Source organism: Vombatus ursinus, unplaced genomic scaffold, assembly GCF_900497805.2.
Source record: "Vombatus ursinus unplaced genomic scaffold, bare-nosed wombat genome assembly UNPS02014945.1, whole genome shotgun sequence".
NCBI classification, from domain to species: Eukaryota; Metazoa; Chordata; class Mammalia; order Diprotodontia; family Vombatidae; genus Vombatus; species Vombatus ursinus.
This window is the reverse complement of record NW_020954723.1, coordinates 3,592,899-3,609,524: the sequence shown is the minus strand read 5'-3', so window position 1 is coordinate 3,609,524 and position 16,626 is coordinate 3,592,899. Positions and strand designations below refer to the sequence as shown.

The following is a 16,626-nucleotide window of genomic DNA, read 5'->3' as shown; positions in this document are numbered from 1 at the left end:
AATTCCTAAATATTAAAAAAATTGAAGTTTTTGAAGAAATTACAATGCAAAGGTGCCTGGTTGGTATATTAAGCTACAGCACATTAAAACAGAGAAGCATTTAAGAAATGTATGGTTGAACAAGATGATATGCAAGAGTGAGAAATAACCAACTGACAGTCACTGTATTTTATTGGGATCCTCATGATGACATGTTGAGGAAACCCATGTTGCAAACTTATGTGATGACATTAATAAATGTCCCATAGAATAGGAAGGTATGTATGAATTGCAGTCTGTATCAGTGGAAAGAATACCCATGGCAATGAGCTAACAGGCCCCATGGAGTATTAGAGATCTTTCACTAAACAAGTATGCTTTAGCCTAATAAATACCAAAATATTCATAGCAGCACTTTTTGTGGTATCATATGGGTATGTGTGCCCATCAGTTGTGGAAAGCCACATAAATTGTGCTTTATAATGTAATGGGCCATAGTGCAGTAAGAACTGATGGATGGGGGAATTCAATGAAACATGGAAAATCACAGAAGGAGGAAGAACCCATGGCAAGCCATTCAGTTTTTGGACAGCTCTAATTTCTAGGAAGCTTTTCCTCATAGCAAGCCTAAATTCGTCTCTTTTCAGCATCTAGCCATTGCTCCTATTTCTGCCCATTGAGGTCAGAGTAAATTTAATCCTTCCTCCATGTGGCGATCCTATGGATATGTGAGCAGATCTATCATGTGTCCTGAGTCTTCTTTTCTCCAGGTTAGCTATTCCCAGTTCCTTCAATTGATCTTCATATGTAATGAACGTAAAGTTTTTCCACCATCCTGGTTGTCTTTGTCCGAACATTCTCAGATTTATCAGTGTCTTCTTAAGTCACGGTTCAAAATCAGATGTAGGAGGGAAAACAAACAAGGAGGTCAAACAAAGGAGGGAAAAGTTTCATAAATCCCAAAATGTTTATAGCAGTGTTTTTGTTGTGCCAGGAAGCAAAGCATTGGTGGGACTGGAGGTGGGGGAGTGGTTGTTCATTGATCATGAAACAGCTGAACAAATAATCTTATGTGAATTAAAGTGAATATTATTGCAACGTAAGATACTATGAATAAGCACATTCTAGAGAAACTTGGGAAGACATGTATGAAGTGATGCAGTAGGAAGAAAGCCAAACCCAGGGAAACATGATGACCACATAAAGGAAAACAAAATTAAATGATAATACAGTAATCTTGATTTCAGAGGACTGATGATGGAGCATACGTCACTCCCTACCAATAGGCTACAGATATGCGTTGATGCATACTGGTTTATTTTGCTTTACTGTTGCCTTTTGTTACGGGTCAGAGTTCTGTGCAGTTGGGGATTATACAAAAGTGATAGTGAAGAAAAATAAAAATTCAAACAAAACATAAAAAGTAAAAAATATGAGAAGAGCTGTTAGTACTGATCAAGTATACGTAGAGGAAGTCTGTACTAGAGATCATATAATTTTGGCGCTCCCACCCTTCACCCCTTTCAAAATCATGATGAGAATAATTTATTCTCTTCTCACCTGTCTGACTATTCCTTCTGTATCTCCTTTCTGGATCATCCACCTCAGACCCAATAACCAGGAGCGGACTCTTCACCACCTTATACAGAAAATTGAAATGCCAATGTGAGCTGAATTTCATAAGCCTGCTTTGATCTTCTCTTGCTCAGATCCAGGCCTCCACAGCTGTGCTCAGCCATCTTTACTCTATAGTTTGTGTATGGGAGTGGTCCCCTTTCCCTCATGTGACTTCTCCATTAAGATGTAAGATCCTTGAGGGTAGGAACTGTCTTGCTTGCTTATATTTGTATCTCTAGCACTTAGCACAGTGCCTGGCACATAGTAAGTGTTGAATACATTCCTATATAAGGGGTTCTTCATCTTTTTGATGTCATTGACCCCTCTGACAGTCTGGTGGAGCCTATGAAACCATTCTTAGAATAGTGTTTTTCAAAGGAAACCAATCATATTGAAATAATACAGTTATCGAAACATTATAAGAACAAGTTCATGGACCCGAGTGTAAGAATCCCTGCAATTTATTTATCTTGATTTTCTTTATTTTTAAATTCAGTTTTAAGTTCTGAATTTTCTTTCTCCCTCCTCTCTCTTCCTCACCCAGTGAGAAGGCAAGAAAAATTAAGCCGATTACAAATGTGTAGTCATGTAAAACAAATGCCTACATTAATCATATCCAAAAGAACGCAAAGGAGATAGGCTTTAGTCTGCATTCTGAGTCTATGAGCTCTGTATCTGGAGGTGGATAGCATGCTTTATAAGTCTTTTGAAATTGTGATTGGTCACTTTGTTTTTTGGTTTTTTTTTTTTTTTTCAGACAATTGGGGTTAAGTGACTTGCCCAGGGTCACACAGCTAGTGTCCAGTGTTTGGTCTGAGGCTGGATTTGAACTCAGGTCCTCCTAACTTCAGGGCCAGTGCTCTATCCACTGTGCCATCTAGCTGGATCACTTTGTTGATTAGAGTTACTAAGTCTTTTGAAGTCGATTATCTTTATAATATTGTTATTGTAGAAATTGTGCCTCTAGTTCTGCTCTCTTTACTTTGCATCAATTCATACAAGTCTCCTATATTTTTCTGAAACTATCACTTTCTTCATTTCTTACAGCACAATAGTATTCCATCACATTCTTATAATATGTTTAGCCATTTCCAAATTAATGGGTATCACCTTAGTTTCCAATTCTTTGCAACTACAAAATGATATTCTATAACTATTTTTGTATATATGGATCCTTTTTATTTTATTTTTTTTTTGTTTTGGGGTATATACCTTTGTAGTATTGCTAGGTCAAAGGATATGCACAGTTTTTTTGGGTGTAGTTCCAAAATGCTTTCTGGAATGGGTAAATGAGTTCAGGGCTCCTACATCAGTGCATTAAAGTCCCTGTTTTCCCACACCATTTTGACACAGCATTGGTCATTTTCTTTTCTTTTTTTTTTTGTCAACTTAGCCAATCTTTTTGTTGTGAGGTAGTACTTCAAGAGTTATTTTAATTTGCTTTTACCAGATTATTAGTGCGTTAGAATATATTTTCACATGGCTATTGATAGCTTTGATTTCTTCCTCTGAAAACTGACCATCTGTCAGTTGGGGAATGACTCATATTCTTATAAATGTGACTCAGTTTCCTGTGTATCTCATAAATGAGACCTCTATTAGAGAAATATCTATTGCTTTTCAGCATATCAAAGAGGGAAATATTTTGAATCGTTGGAAAAAGTAATGGACCTAAAATAGCTAGCATTTACGTAGCATCTTATATACATTATCTCATTTTATGTTCACGACAATCTTGTGAAGTAGGTGCTATTATTATCATCTCCATTTTACAGATGAAGAAACTTAGGCTTAGAGGTTAAGTGACTTGCCTAGGTTCACATAATTAATAAGTGTCAAGATTCAGACTCATGTCTTTATGACTTAAGTCCAGGACACTCTATCCACTGTGCCGTCTAACTTCCTCTGAAAGGACATTATAACATACTGGTGTTACTGAGAAAATACTCAATAATTATTGAACCTGTATCCTACTTTGTTGTCTCTCCAAAATCTTGATGAGAATAATTTATGTGAGGGAATTCTTGATGAAAATATGGAAAAGGAACTGGCACACAGACTGAAAGAAGAAGGCTTATAAGATTCTCCTGTAATTGTTGTTTATTGACTATGAGAAAACACTTCATTTAATAGAGCAATATGAGTACCTTAATGGTACTTGTGGGCAGATACTGTATAGGAAGATTGAGTGCAGAATTCAGATTGAAGAGGGATTTTCCATATGTGTAGTCAGCTAGTATTTATGAAGCCCTAGTATGTGACAAGCACTGTGGATGCAAAGAAAGGCAATAAACAGTCCCCGCTCTCAAGAACCTTACAGTCTTATGGGGCAGACAACATGTAAGCAACTATGTACAAGCAAGAAACATACAGCGTACATTGAGGCGATCTCAGAGGAAAGACATGAAGGTTAAGAAGAACTTGACAAGGCTTCTTGCAGAAGGTGGGACTTTTGCTGAGACTTGAGGGGGTAGAGTGCTCCGGACCAGCTAGTGAAAAATGCTCCAAATCAAGAGATGGAATGTCTAGTGTGAGAAACTGGCCAATGTCACTGATCACAGAGTATAGGAGGGGGAGTTGGGTATAAGAAGACTGGAAAGGTAGGAAGTGGCAATGTAATGAAGGGCTTTGAAATCCAAAGAGGATTTTATATTTGTTCCTGAAGGTGATGGGATGTCATTGGACTTGATTGAATAGGGGTGGCAACATGGTCAGACCTTTAAGAAGTTCAGTTTGACAACTAAGTGGAAGATGGACTGGAGTGATGAAAAAATTGAGGCAGCAAAACCAGCCAGGAGACTATTGCAGTAGTCTAGGTTTCAGGTGATGAGGGCTTGCAACAGAGTGGTGGCCATGTCAGAGAAGAGAAGGGGGGTGGTATGCAAGAGATGTTGTAGAAGGTGGAAATGACAGGACTTGACAACTGATTTGATATGGGGGGAGGTAAAAAGAAATGGGTGGGTGATTGGGGGGAGGGGGAAGATTAGGAAAGATCTACAGAAGGTGGGATTTGAGCTGAGTCTTGAAGGATGTAAGAGAGGCAGTAGGCAGAGCTTAGGAGGGAAAGCATTTTAGGCAAGTGGGGGATAGGTAGTGACAAGACAGAGTTGGGGAGAGTAGAAGAAAGTAAAGTACATGGAGGATAGTAAAGTGTAAGAAGACAAGAAATATATGAAGGGGCAAGGTAGTGAAGGGTTTAAAATTCCAAACAGAGCATTTTATATTCAATCCACTGTAGTTCATTCAGTAGGGGAGTGAAACGGTCAGATTTGTGCATTAGGAAGATCATTTTCATAGCTGAGTGGAAGATGTGCTGGTGTGGGTAAAGACTTCAGGCAAAGAGACCAGTTAGGTTATTTCAGTAGTCCAGATGTGAGACGATGAGGGCTTGTACTAGGGTTGTGGCAGTGTCCGAGGAGATAGGAAACATATACAAAAGATGTTACAAGACTGCAGCAGATTAGGTATGTGTAATGAATGTGAGCGAGGGGTTGATGATGACACCGTTTGTGAGCCTTGGTGCCTGGGAGGATGGTGGTGCTCTTGACAGGAATAGAGAAGTTGGGAAGAGGGGTGTGTTTGAAAGGAAAGATAATGAGTTCTGTTTTGGTCATATTGAGTTTTAGGGGTCTTTGGGACATCTAATTCTAGATAGGCAGTTGGACGTATGAGACTGGAGGTTGGGAGAGAGGTTAGGGCTAGACAAATAGATCTGATTAGAGATGATAATTGAAACCATGGGAGCTAATGAGATCATCAAGAGAAATAAAATAGAGGGAGAAGAGAAGAGGGTCCAGGATGGAACTTTGGGGGCACCCATGTGCTTATCAGGAGTGATATAGATGAAGATGCAGAAAAGGAGACTAAGAGGGAGTGGTTAGATAGGTGGGAAGAAAACCAAGAGAGCATTATTATGAAAGCCTTGAGAAAAGAGAGTATCAAGGAGAAGAAGACGATTGACAGTGTCAGAACCTGCAGAGATGTCAAGAAGGACAAGGATTGAATAGAGGGACTGTCTGTAATTGGTGCTTGCTTTTCATTTCCTCTCACTCTCTTAAGTTTCTACAGTCTGACTTCTGATCTCATCCAACTGAAATGTCTCTCTCCAGAGTTACCAGTGATCTCTAATGACCATATATAGGCAATTTTCTCGTTCATTTGCCAGATTTTTATTGATCAGTCATTTGATTTTGATATTATTCTGTCTGTTGCCATGGCAACTTCATTATGGAGTATTGATCAAATTTGCTTTCTTTCATTTAACCCAATATATGATTGTTTTCTTAGGGTGGACAACAAGGTATCATTGAAGGAGATTTTGCTATATGTATTAGTTTATATCATGGTTATGAGTTACTGCAACAAATGGGAATGAGATCCTTATATATCTTCCTTTGTGGGATTATGGATGGAACTAAAGGTAAGTTAAATAAAATATTTTACATGTAAACTTTTTGCTATTTAGATATGATTTAAGAAAAATGAATATTCTAAAGTACTTTATTATACTAGTAAAATAATGGAATAATATGCTATGATGGGTAATTATGATAAAGTCTACTAGGAAAAAAGAAAAGTTGTTCATTAATGATATATGAGCATGCAGACCTGAAAAGCCATAAACATTTTTTTTTAATTGGCTGGGCAATGGGGTTAAGTGACTTGCCCAGGGTCACACAGCTGGTAAGTATCAAGTGTCTGAGGCCACATTTGAACTCAGGTCCTCCTGACTCCAGAGCCGGTGCTCTATCTACTGCTCCACCTAGCTGCCCCAACATTTTCATTGTTGATAATTTTCATATGTCTCCTGAGCCCAATTTGAGTGAATTAACATTTAATTCATACTTCTTGAGAAACAGCATGGCACAGTACATAGAGTCAACCTTGGAGTCAGGGTCTTCCCAGGTTCAAGTGCTACCTCTCATACAGACTGGCTTTGTCATCCTGGGCAAGTCTTGCATAACCTCTTAGTGTCCCAGGCAACTCTCAAAGACTATTAGGTACAGTACTATTAGGCCTACAGTTGTAGGCCTGCATTGGTAGAGATGTTTCCTCATTAGTACTCCTTAAACCAATGAAATTACAGGTCTAGATCAATCAACAATTTACACTTGTTTTAAAATTAATTACAAGTTGCTAAGTTTCTAATTGTATGGAAAACATTTTTCCTTATTTTTGAAGGTATGACTCGAACCAAAAATGAACTTAGCAGGAATGAACAGTTCATGAAACTCTTTGAGCAACTAGGAAACATGTTTTCAGATTGGAATACAACTTCAGGAATTGTCGATGGGAATCCCAACCAAAGTGGTTTGTAGACTCTTTAATATTGTCAGTTTTTCTTTTGTCTCAGAATAATAATATTTACAGTTCCTTTCATTTCCTATTACTCTTTTGTGCTTTACAAAACTTTTTTTTTGCATTATTTTGTTTGAATCTCCTAAACGACTCTGTAAGTAGGTAAGTAGGGTAGGAGTTAACTCCATTTTACAGATGACAGATGAGTAAAGTGAGGAGAAATATAGTTAATAAATGATGGAACCAGTTTCAAAACTAGGTCTTCTGACTTCGCTTAACATGTTCTTTACATCATATTGAGTTTGTAATCAATCTTAGAATATTTTACTATTAAGCTTAGTATTTATTTACATGTTTTTATCCTGTGATAGACTTCTTAAATGCTTACAGTTTTCCTGTTTATAGTTAGTAATTTCTAAAACAAAGCTGGTTCTTAAAACTCAAGTTGCTCATATTTAGGATAAGTAAAAATTATTTGTGCTTGCTTTTTCTCTTTATTTTGTGTTGCATGTCTTTCACTAGAGTTTGATAATTTCAGTGAATCATAAGGTACCTTTAAGGTCTTCTGGTCCAACCTTTTTCCTGAAGCATTTTTAGGTTTTTAAAATGAAACTTAAACCTCAGTTTTTTACTTTTGTTTCTAAAAGCATGCAACATGACATAACTGTATCAAAATTGTGTGTTTAAAATTAAATAACTGCAAGTCTCAACACATTAGTTCTGAACAGGATCAAAGTCTTAAGAACTTAAAAGCATACATATTGTGATTTCGACATGAAAAATTTTTTTTTTTTTCAATTTTCAGGGCACAATGATAAAAAATTTATTTATAGCCATCCGAAGTTAAAAAAATTAGAAGAAGTTGTAGTTGAACACTTCAGAACCTGGAAAGGTATATTATATTCATTATCTTCAAAATAAGATAAACTTATGATAGAAATAATGCCTCCTTGCATTTGTATAGTACTGTACTGTTTCCACACTTATTCATGTAAAATTTCATTTGATTCTCACAAGATAAGTAGGGCAGCATTCAATCTAATTTAATAAATATTTAATTTTTTGAATATTTTATTTTCTCAATAACATGTAAAAACAATTTTTAACATTCATTTTTAAAAAATTTGAGTTCCAAATTCCCTCCCTCCTTCCCTTTCTCTCCCCCACTTGCACTTGAACCTCAATAAATATGAACTGGTTAAAAGAAAGAATACACATACACAATTGGGTACAGAAATGCATCTTATCAAACAGGGATAAAAGGGAAAGTTGTTAAGAGAATTGGGGTAGGGATGGATAAGTGAAAGGGCAAATTAAGGGAGGCAGTACTCAGAAGCCAAACAGACTTTTAAAGAGGAAAACGGGGTGGGTGGGGAAGACAAGAAAGAGTATATGAGAATAGGATGGAGAGAAATATAGTTATAACTTTGAATCTGAATGTGGGGTGAACTTGCCATAAAAAGGAAGAGAATGGTAGAATTGATCAGAAACCAGAATCCACCAAATACAAGAAACATACTTGAAACAGAATGATACACACAGAGTTAAAACAAGGGCCTGAAGCAGAATCTGTTAATGCTTCAGCTAAAGTAAAAAAGGCAAAGGTAGCAGTCATGATCTCAGACAAAGCAGCAATACAAATAGACCTAATTAAAAGAGATCAGTAGAAAAACTACATTTTACTAAAAGTGCCTTAGATAATATCAGTGCTAAACATATGCACCAAGAGATATAACATCTAAATTCTCAAAGAAAAAGTTGAAAGAATTACAGAAGGAAATAGACAGTAAAATTATAAGTGAAGGACCTCAATTTACTCCTCTCAGACCTAGTTAAATCTGAATTAAAAAAAAAAAAAGGTAAGGGACTAAATAAATAGAATTGCTATTGGTACCTGATCTACCTGATCTCAAACTATATTTCAAAGCTGTAATTTTCAAAATAATATAGTCCTGGGTAAGAAATACATTGATCAGTAGAATGGATTTAGTATACATAAACAAATGAGCATAGTGACCTAGTTTTTTGTAAACCCAAAGATTCCAGCTATTGAGGTAAGAATTCTGTTTGACCAAGACTGGAAAACAGTCTGGTAGAAAACATTTCATATGATATGCAGAGGTCCCTTCTAAAATCCTTTCTAGCTTCTAAACCCTATAACAAAGACATATCATATCCTCTTTCAGTGGAAGTACAGAGATGAAATGGTCATAAAGGTCTAAAGAGGAAAAGTAAAAGGTTAACTCAGAAGTTAAAAGAGAAGTGAATATTCAGAGGAAAGGGCATGGTCACTATTGTACTAGATACTGCAGGCTAGGTCAAGGAGTATTAGAAATGAAAAAAGGCCATTGGATTAGTGGTTAGGATACTACTTTTGAGAGTGTAGTTTTAGTGTAGTGATGGGGATGGAAGCTACAGTGAAAGGCAATGAGTGAATGAATATATGATGGTAAGTAGGTGGAGGCTTTGGGCTTAAACATTTTTTTCAAGAAGTTTGGTGAAAGGAAGGAGATAGAGTGTGAGATAAAAGGATAAAGAGAAGGTGTTTTTTTGAAATTCTCAGATTGGGAAGATCTGGGCATTTTCATTTGGGAAGAAGCAGAGAAGATATTGTATGGTCTAATTTTTTTTAGCTAGTAAGAAGATAAAGGGAAACCTTGCAGCCAGAGAGGTTGGCATATAATGAAGAAGCTGAATCTTCAGTGATATTTCAAGAAGACAAGAGGCCTAACAACAAAGGTTTAGGCAATATCAATTGTTTTTTTTTTTTTCTTTCAAAGCAGTTGGGGTTAAGTGACTTGCCCAAGGTCACACAGCTAGTAAATATCAAGTATCTGAGGCTGGATTTGAATTTAGGTCCTCCTGACTCCAGGGTTGGTGCTCTATCCACTGTGCCACCTAGCTGCCCTCAATTGTGTTTTTGAAAGAAATATTTTGGATTAATGCCATACTTTTTTGCCTTTTGAACTAACCAACATATTTAGTTGCATGTTTTTTTATGTGTCTAACTTTAAAATATAATTTCTGTTAAATAGATCAAAATACATCTGAAAAAAAATGTGATACCAGGGTTATGATTTTTTCATCATTTCGAGACAGTGTTCAAGAAATTGCAGAAATGCTCCAATACCAGCCGACTGTTAGAGTTATGACTTTTGTTGGCCATGCTTCAGGGAAGAGCACAAAAGGTTTAACACAGAAGGAACAACTTGAGGTAATTCAGAGTTTCTGATATGACAGAATTAGGAATATTTTGAATATTTTTCATTTATACCCTTTAAAAATCATTAGCAAAGTTCAAATTAATGCTTTTTTAAATCTTAGAGGAATTTTCTTTGATATTAGACATGTAAGTAAAGCTAGAACTGTATTTGAAATGTTGTTTTGAAGTGTCTTTAAAAATTATTTTATTATTTTTTCAAGTGAAATTTTACAAAAATGTAATTTTAAGAAATGGAAAATGTTATAAAAGTTTTTTTATTTAATTAAATTATTTAATTAAATTAACTTATATCGTAAAAGTACAGTAAGAAGCAATTCTGATAAGAATTATATTTCTCTTGGTAATTTCTAAGCAGTCTTGTACTCTGAAATTAGACGTTGTTAATACGGTGCCCCCTCCCATAGAGAAGAGGGAGAATGTCACGCCTAGGATCCGGATAGATACTGACCTGTTCCAAATGCTGGCATGTTGGAATGGTTCCCAAACTTAACATGCCTGTTGGTTTCTGGGAGAAATGCTGTATAACTTATGTCTCTTTTCCATACAATATGTAATGAGACCTAAAACAACTCTTCTTTGTAATCCACATAGCTATCTGCATTTCGCCCCCCATCTTTCCCACCTACCAGCCACATTAAGGAGTAGAGCAAGACTCCTTGTACCATGTAGGTCCCAGTCTGAAGCTAGACTTAGATCTGGCCTCCTACCAGCACTCTCTGCTGACTGTGGGAAGAGGTAGAGGGATGCTGAAAATAGAACCACTGCCAACTTCTTGTCCCTTCCCCATCAGTGCTAGGCTTCCTTCTGCCAGCTTTTCAGGTGATGGAACAGACATAGAACCAGCCCAGCTCTCTCTGTAGTACTCTTTGGAGATTATGAGCTCTCCCACTGTTGTCCCTGTGGTTCCTCCTGTTTCTTTCCCTATGCCTATAATAAGTAAACAGTGACCATTTAGGAGGAAGTTAATCCCTTTCTCATCCTCATGTTCTCTTGTCCCTGTCCCACTCCATCTGACCTTAACCATATCCCACTCCAAACCTTCCCGTACCTTCCATTGTACCTTCTGAAATTCCTGTTCTGTAGTGAACAAACTCCCTTTCATCCTGAACCTCTTTCCCTCATACTCTTTCTGTCTATTGGCCCTCACTGAGACCCAAGTCATCTAACAGTACAGCATGCCTGGCTCTCCTCTCCAGAACTGGCTGTTCTTTTGCTCAGCCTGTCACCCTTACTGGTCCTTGAGGGACAGTCGGAATACTCTTTGCTCCCCATTGTCACTTCCAGATTCATCCTTTGCTCCCTTCACTCAGTAACCTTTCCTCTGTTGAAGTCCATACATTTAAAATTTTCTGGCCCATCAAAATTATGGCAGTTGTAGAATACTGAACCCCCCAGATCCTTCTCCCTCCTCTCTAATGGGTTTAGCACTTGTCTCACCATCTTCCTTTCTTTTGCTCTAGTGCTTTAATATTGATGTCGATGCTTCCTCACACTCTTCCAAATTCCTTAGCCTCCTAAAGTCCTAATATGCCCTATTCCTTTATTCCACTTCAGACATGTAGAGGAATATTCGTACGCTAGATCTTGCTATTACCCAACAAGCTTTCCACTTTTCTAATTAGAAACTGACATTCTACTATCCAACTGTAACCTCCCATGATTCCACCTCTCCCTCAATTTTATTTCTCTTGTACTTGTTCTTCACCCTCATCAAGACCTCCAATTCTTCCACCTCTCAGTATTTTCTTCAGCAGTTATCCCTGCTCTGAGACATACTAATAATGGGTATCCAAATTACCCTGATTACTAAATATAGTATAGGAATTATTTTTTTCAGAATGAAGATTTATTTTCAATAATCCATTTATATTTTGTTCTTGTTCTTTGGGACATACCACCCTTAAATCTGAGCTGTGACTGAGAAAGTTTTAAAACACCTGAAGCTTCATCTGGGGTAGACATAAAATCAGCTTGTAGTTCTCCTTTCACCAAGGCAAATCAAAAAGAGAATGCCCTTTTTAGCCATTTCTTTCCTTTCTCCTGGCCTATGTTTGCCTTTTATTATTTCTCTTATTTGCATTCATTTTGGCCTGATTGTACTAACATAACATTTTTTGTAGGGTGGGGGGAGGCACAGGGAGTGATTTTTTTCCCCCCTAGGAACCTTCTTTAGGAATGGTTATGGATATAAAGGAAAAAAAGATATCTAATTCAATAAACATGAAGTGCCTCCTATGGCCAGTCTCTCTGATAGATACTGGTGATAGATTTAAAAAAATGATGTAGTTCTTGCCTCAAGAAACTTCCATTCTATAAGGGAGAGGGTCATGACATGTATACCAAGAAGTATGTTGTGGGGTTGAATGTGTTAGGGACAAAGGAGAGATCTAGATAAAGTACTGTAGGAATTCTGCTATTGTTTTATCATTATTTTGATTTTTATTTTAATGATCTTTATTTTAGGTGGTAAAACAATTTCGTGATGGTGGTTATAACACATTGGTCTCTACATGCGTTGGTGAAGAAGGTTTAGATATAGGAGAAGTTGATCTAATAATCTGTTTTGATGCTCAGAAGAGTCCAGTTCGTCTTGTACAACGAATGGGTAGAACTGGCCGCAAACGTCAAGGCAGAATAGTTGTTATTCTTACAGAAGGAAAAGAAGAATGTGTATGTATAGCCATAGGTGTATAATTTAATGTTTGAAGTTTGAAAGTTATATGCAGTAGACAGAATGAAACTTTGACAAAGTTTAAGAAATCTGGGAAAGCATTGATTTATTTCTAACAGTTTCCTTTTAATTCATATAAAATAGTTCTCTTTTATATACTTACAATGATATCTTAGTATCCCCATTTAATGTACATTGAAAGAAACCTAAATACTAAGTAAATAACAATATTTGTAATGTTCTACAAACCTGAGCTATAAATCCATTTTCTTATTTTTCCTTCATAAGCATAAAGGTGAACATAAATTGTATTTGAGATGGTAATTTTTTTTTTTTACTTAAGAGTTTTAAAATTAGTCACTTTTTCTGCTTAGACTCTTTAATTTTTCATTTGGGTAATGGGATCATTTGTTCTTTATGAATAATAATTTATGTAGCCTTTGTAATTGTAAAACTTTTATTTCCTTCACAACTATTTAGAGTTTTAGCACATTTTGTTGTTAGCTCAAATTTAATCATAGGGTGCTCTTCGTAGTCAAAATAAGTCATGTATCCTGATGTAGCAGGAAGGTATTAGATTAGGAATTGGAAGACCTGGGTTCTATTCTTTTTTTTTTTTTTTAATTTTTAAAAAAAAATTTTTAAATTTAAAAAAAATTTTTTTGGGGGGGTTCTATTCTTGACTGTGTGCCTAACTAGTCTGTAATTCTGTTACTTTCTCTATCTGTAAAATGGGGATAATAAACCTGGGTTGGTCAGAGAAAGATAGGATCATACTTTGAAAAATATAACCCAGTATAAATGTAAAATATTTTTATTATTTTTTTATCATTGCTATTAGCTCAGTTAGCTTAATAGTGGAGATATTGCTAAAGTTCTTTTAATCAGTATTCATTATTTTTGATTATGGAAAAGAGATTGCCTATTCATTCATTTGAAAGGGATTTTACTGCTCTCTCTCTAACAGAACAGGTAGTTGTAGTGATTTATGAATTGTTCTAAATCATAGATTAAGAACTGCAAAGGGGCTTTAGCCTGTATGTGTTACAGGAGGCCCCCTGCCATTAAACAAATGAGGCAACTGAGATCCAACAAAGTGAAGTGATTTGCTGAAAGTCTTATAGCAAGTGACAGATCTGAGGTCTTTTGACTCTAGATCCAGCATTCTTTCTGTTATACTACTTTCCTACATTAACTATATTAAATCAACTTCAAAAGAGATGTAGTACTCATTCTAGATTGTTGTTAGGTAGATGCAGCTGTACTAGAATTCATATTGTTTTCCTTGAAGTATAACCATATAGAATAAAAATCTGATACCACAGTGTGTCAGGTGGGTGTTCCTCTGTCTTCCAGCATTCATGCTATAAAGTAATCCACTGTGCTGTTAAATCTTTCATAATGAAAATTAAACAACCAGAACCCCCAGTTGTTCAGGTTCTCTTATTTCTGCATGAAATCTGCAGTACTGTATATTGATCATTTATGTTAATAAGAATGAGGCTATCACAAAAATCTTATGAATTAAAGATAGATTAAATTATACACAGTATAGTTGATGTACTGAGACAGAGAGATGTATTTATATATTAAATATTTTTGATGGCAATTGAAAAGGGGAATCATGTGTGATAGTGATCTTTGTATGTCTTAATGGTTTATATAAATGTCATCTATCATCATTATTTTCTTGTTGCTCTTTAGCTAATGAATAAATTCAGTTGACCAGAACAGTTGTTAAAATTGTATTTTTTTGTTATTTTATCTAGAATAAAGCCACACTAATAAGAACAACTTCTATTATTTCAAAATGGTAATTTCTAATTTCTAAAAAAAATTTCTAAGATTACCTTTTTTTTTTTTAAAAAACAGGCTTATAATCGAAGTCAGTCTTGCAAAAGAAGTATTTATAAAGCTATTTCTGGTAACAGGAAGACCTTTCATTTTTACCAAGGAAGTCCACGTATGATTCCTGATGGAATTTATCCAAAATTACACAAAATGTTCATTGCTGAGGAAATTTATGAACGAGCAAAGCCATCTAAAATACACAAAAAATCATCAATCTTTTCATTTGGGGATGGTAAGTTTTTTTATTTTTCAATATATTTTTTTCAATAATGGAATATATTCCATTATTAATTTTCTCTATTGTAATCAAAAGCATATGTCTTACTGATAAAACAACTATAGTTTGAAAAACTCATCACAGATTTTAAGATACAATAACATTTTTCCCTTGGGATATTATCCATTGCTAGAGGAAAGGTGATACTGACTGACCCTATAAAGATACTGACAGAGACCTTAACCACAGCATAACAAAATAAAGTTATTTGTGGCGTTGATAACTAGACATAAATACAGGTTTTAATATTGAGAAAAAAATGGGTACAAAGACATTACTGCTATCAAGAAAGTGAAAGGCCTATAGATACCAGCACTGTGCAAAGGAAAGGCTTCTGACTTCATGTCTCAATCTGTATAGTTGTCATTCTTCATCTACTTGTTTTGTCCTGTGTGATTCATAGGCTCACAGACTTAGAACCTAATTACAATTTAAATTATATTCACTACAAAGAAAAGGAAAAAGAGTGAACTTTTTGTGTTAATAGCCTTTCTTAATTTTAAGTTTTTTTCCCAATTGCACCTTACCAGATTTGCTTTAAGAAAAATGAGGACATAAAATTAGATGTGGTCCCTTGCATTACAAAGAGTAGAGCTGGATTCAGGACTTCATGGAGAATAAACATACCATAGTCCTTCCATCCCATGTAGCCTCTGTTTTTGCAGTGATTTTTGTAATGAAAATACTTGAGTCATCTTCACTGTATGGGTTAATTGCCCATTGAAATACTAAACCCAAACCTTGAATTTCCCCCTTTGAAACCTGATTTCTTCATAATCTGCATCTGTGCCATTGACATGTGTTGTAGTATCCAAGATATCTGTGTTGATAGGCACTGAAGCAGGATTTGCTTGTAGTGTTATGATGGGATAAGTATATTTTCAGTAGGGACAGGCAGGACAAGGATAATAGGGACAGTGGGCAGAGATATGGGTACAATTTCATTGGTAAAATATGAGGTTGAGAAACAAATCCGTGGACTTTTTCCTGGATACCTGAATCAGTTCAGGACCTGTCTTCTTTTGTATTCATTTACTTAATATGGTTTGAAGAATCTTATTAAGTTCTTACTAGAATTTCTTTATTTCCTAATCCTCTATAACAGATGTTGGCACATAAGTATTCATTTTTTCATAATGGTCTTCATGAGCACTATAGGGTAAGATGAGCAAGTGCCTTATGCAAATGATGCTTGTTACCTTTAGGCACACAATGGAAGTGACTCCAGGAATTCCATTATTGGCTTCTTCAGAGTTAACCAATTAGCCATCGTTCTATTAGATAAAGTTTCTATGTATCTTGTGGTTTCATTTATAGTGAGAATGTCAATATTGATATTATTCATTTCCTCTAGTAGTAATTAGATTACTGAACAACAATCTTATATTTAGAATGTCAGTAATTATGTTAATATTTATAAATCTAAAGTCTTTTGTGAGGCTTAGCACTTATAACATGGGTGGGAAACCCTTCTTGGGTCTCCCTTTTTTTGCCATTCTGCCCCTATACTGCAAAAGTGGAATGGGGTCTATTTTATATTGACCTAGTGCACCATGTCATTCACCAGGATACTATATGGGCTTCTCCTGAATGTAGTAATCTTATCAGAAAAGGAAATAAAATTAGTTTGGTATAACTTTTTAGTGACTACTGCATTCTTTTTTTTTTTTTTTTTTTGTTAAAACTCTTCCACTTCTCCTTAGCTATACA

At 35.6% G+C, this 16,626-nt stretch overlaps 1 protein-coding gene across 1 annotated transcript in view; it reads left to right on the top strand.

Moving 5' to 3' along the window:
- The window catches only part of LOC114029978 (Fanconi anemia group M protein-like), an 89,715-nt gene that overhangs the window by 11,316 nt on the left and 61,773 nt on the right, over window positions 1-16,626 (top strand). The window contains exons 6-11 of the mRNA XM_027844625.1: window positions 5,884-6,016; window positions 6,778-6,906; window positions 7,700-7,786; window positions 9,930-10,108; window positions 12,581-12,787; window positions 14,661-14,871. Coding sequence (XP_027700426.1) covers window positions 5,884-6,016; window positions 6,778-6,906; window positions 7,700-7,786; window positions 9,930-10,108; window positions 12,581-12,787; window positions 14,661-14,871 — 946 coding nt within the window. The remainder of the gene's footprint in view (window positions 1-5,883; window positions 6,017-6,777; window positions 6,907-7,699; window positions 7,787-9,929; window positions 10,109-12,580; window positions 12,788-14,660; window positions 14,872-16,626) is intronic.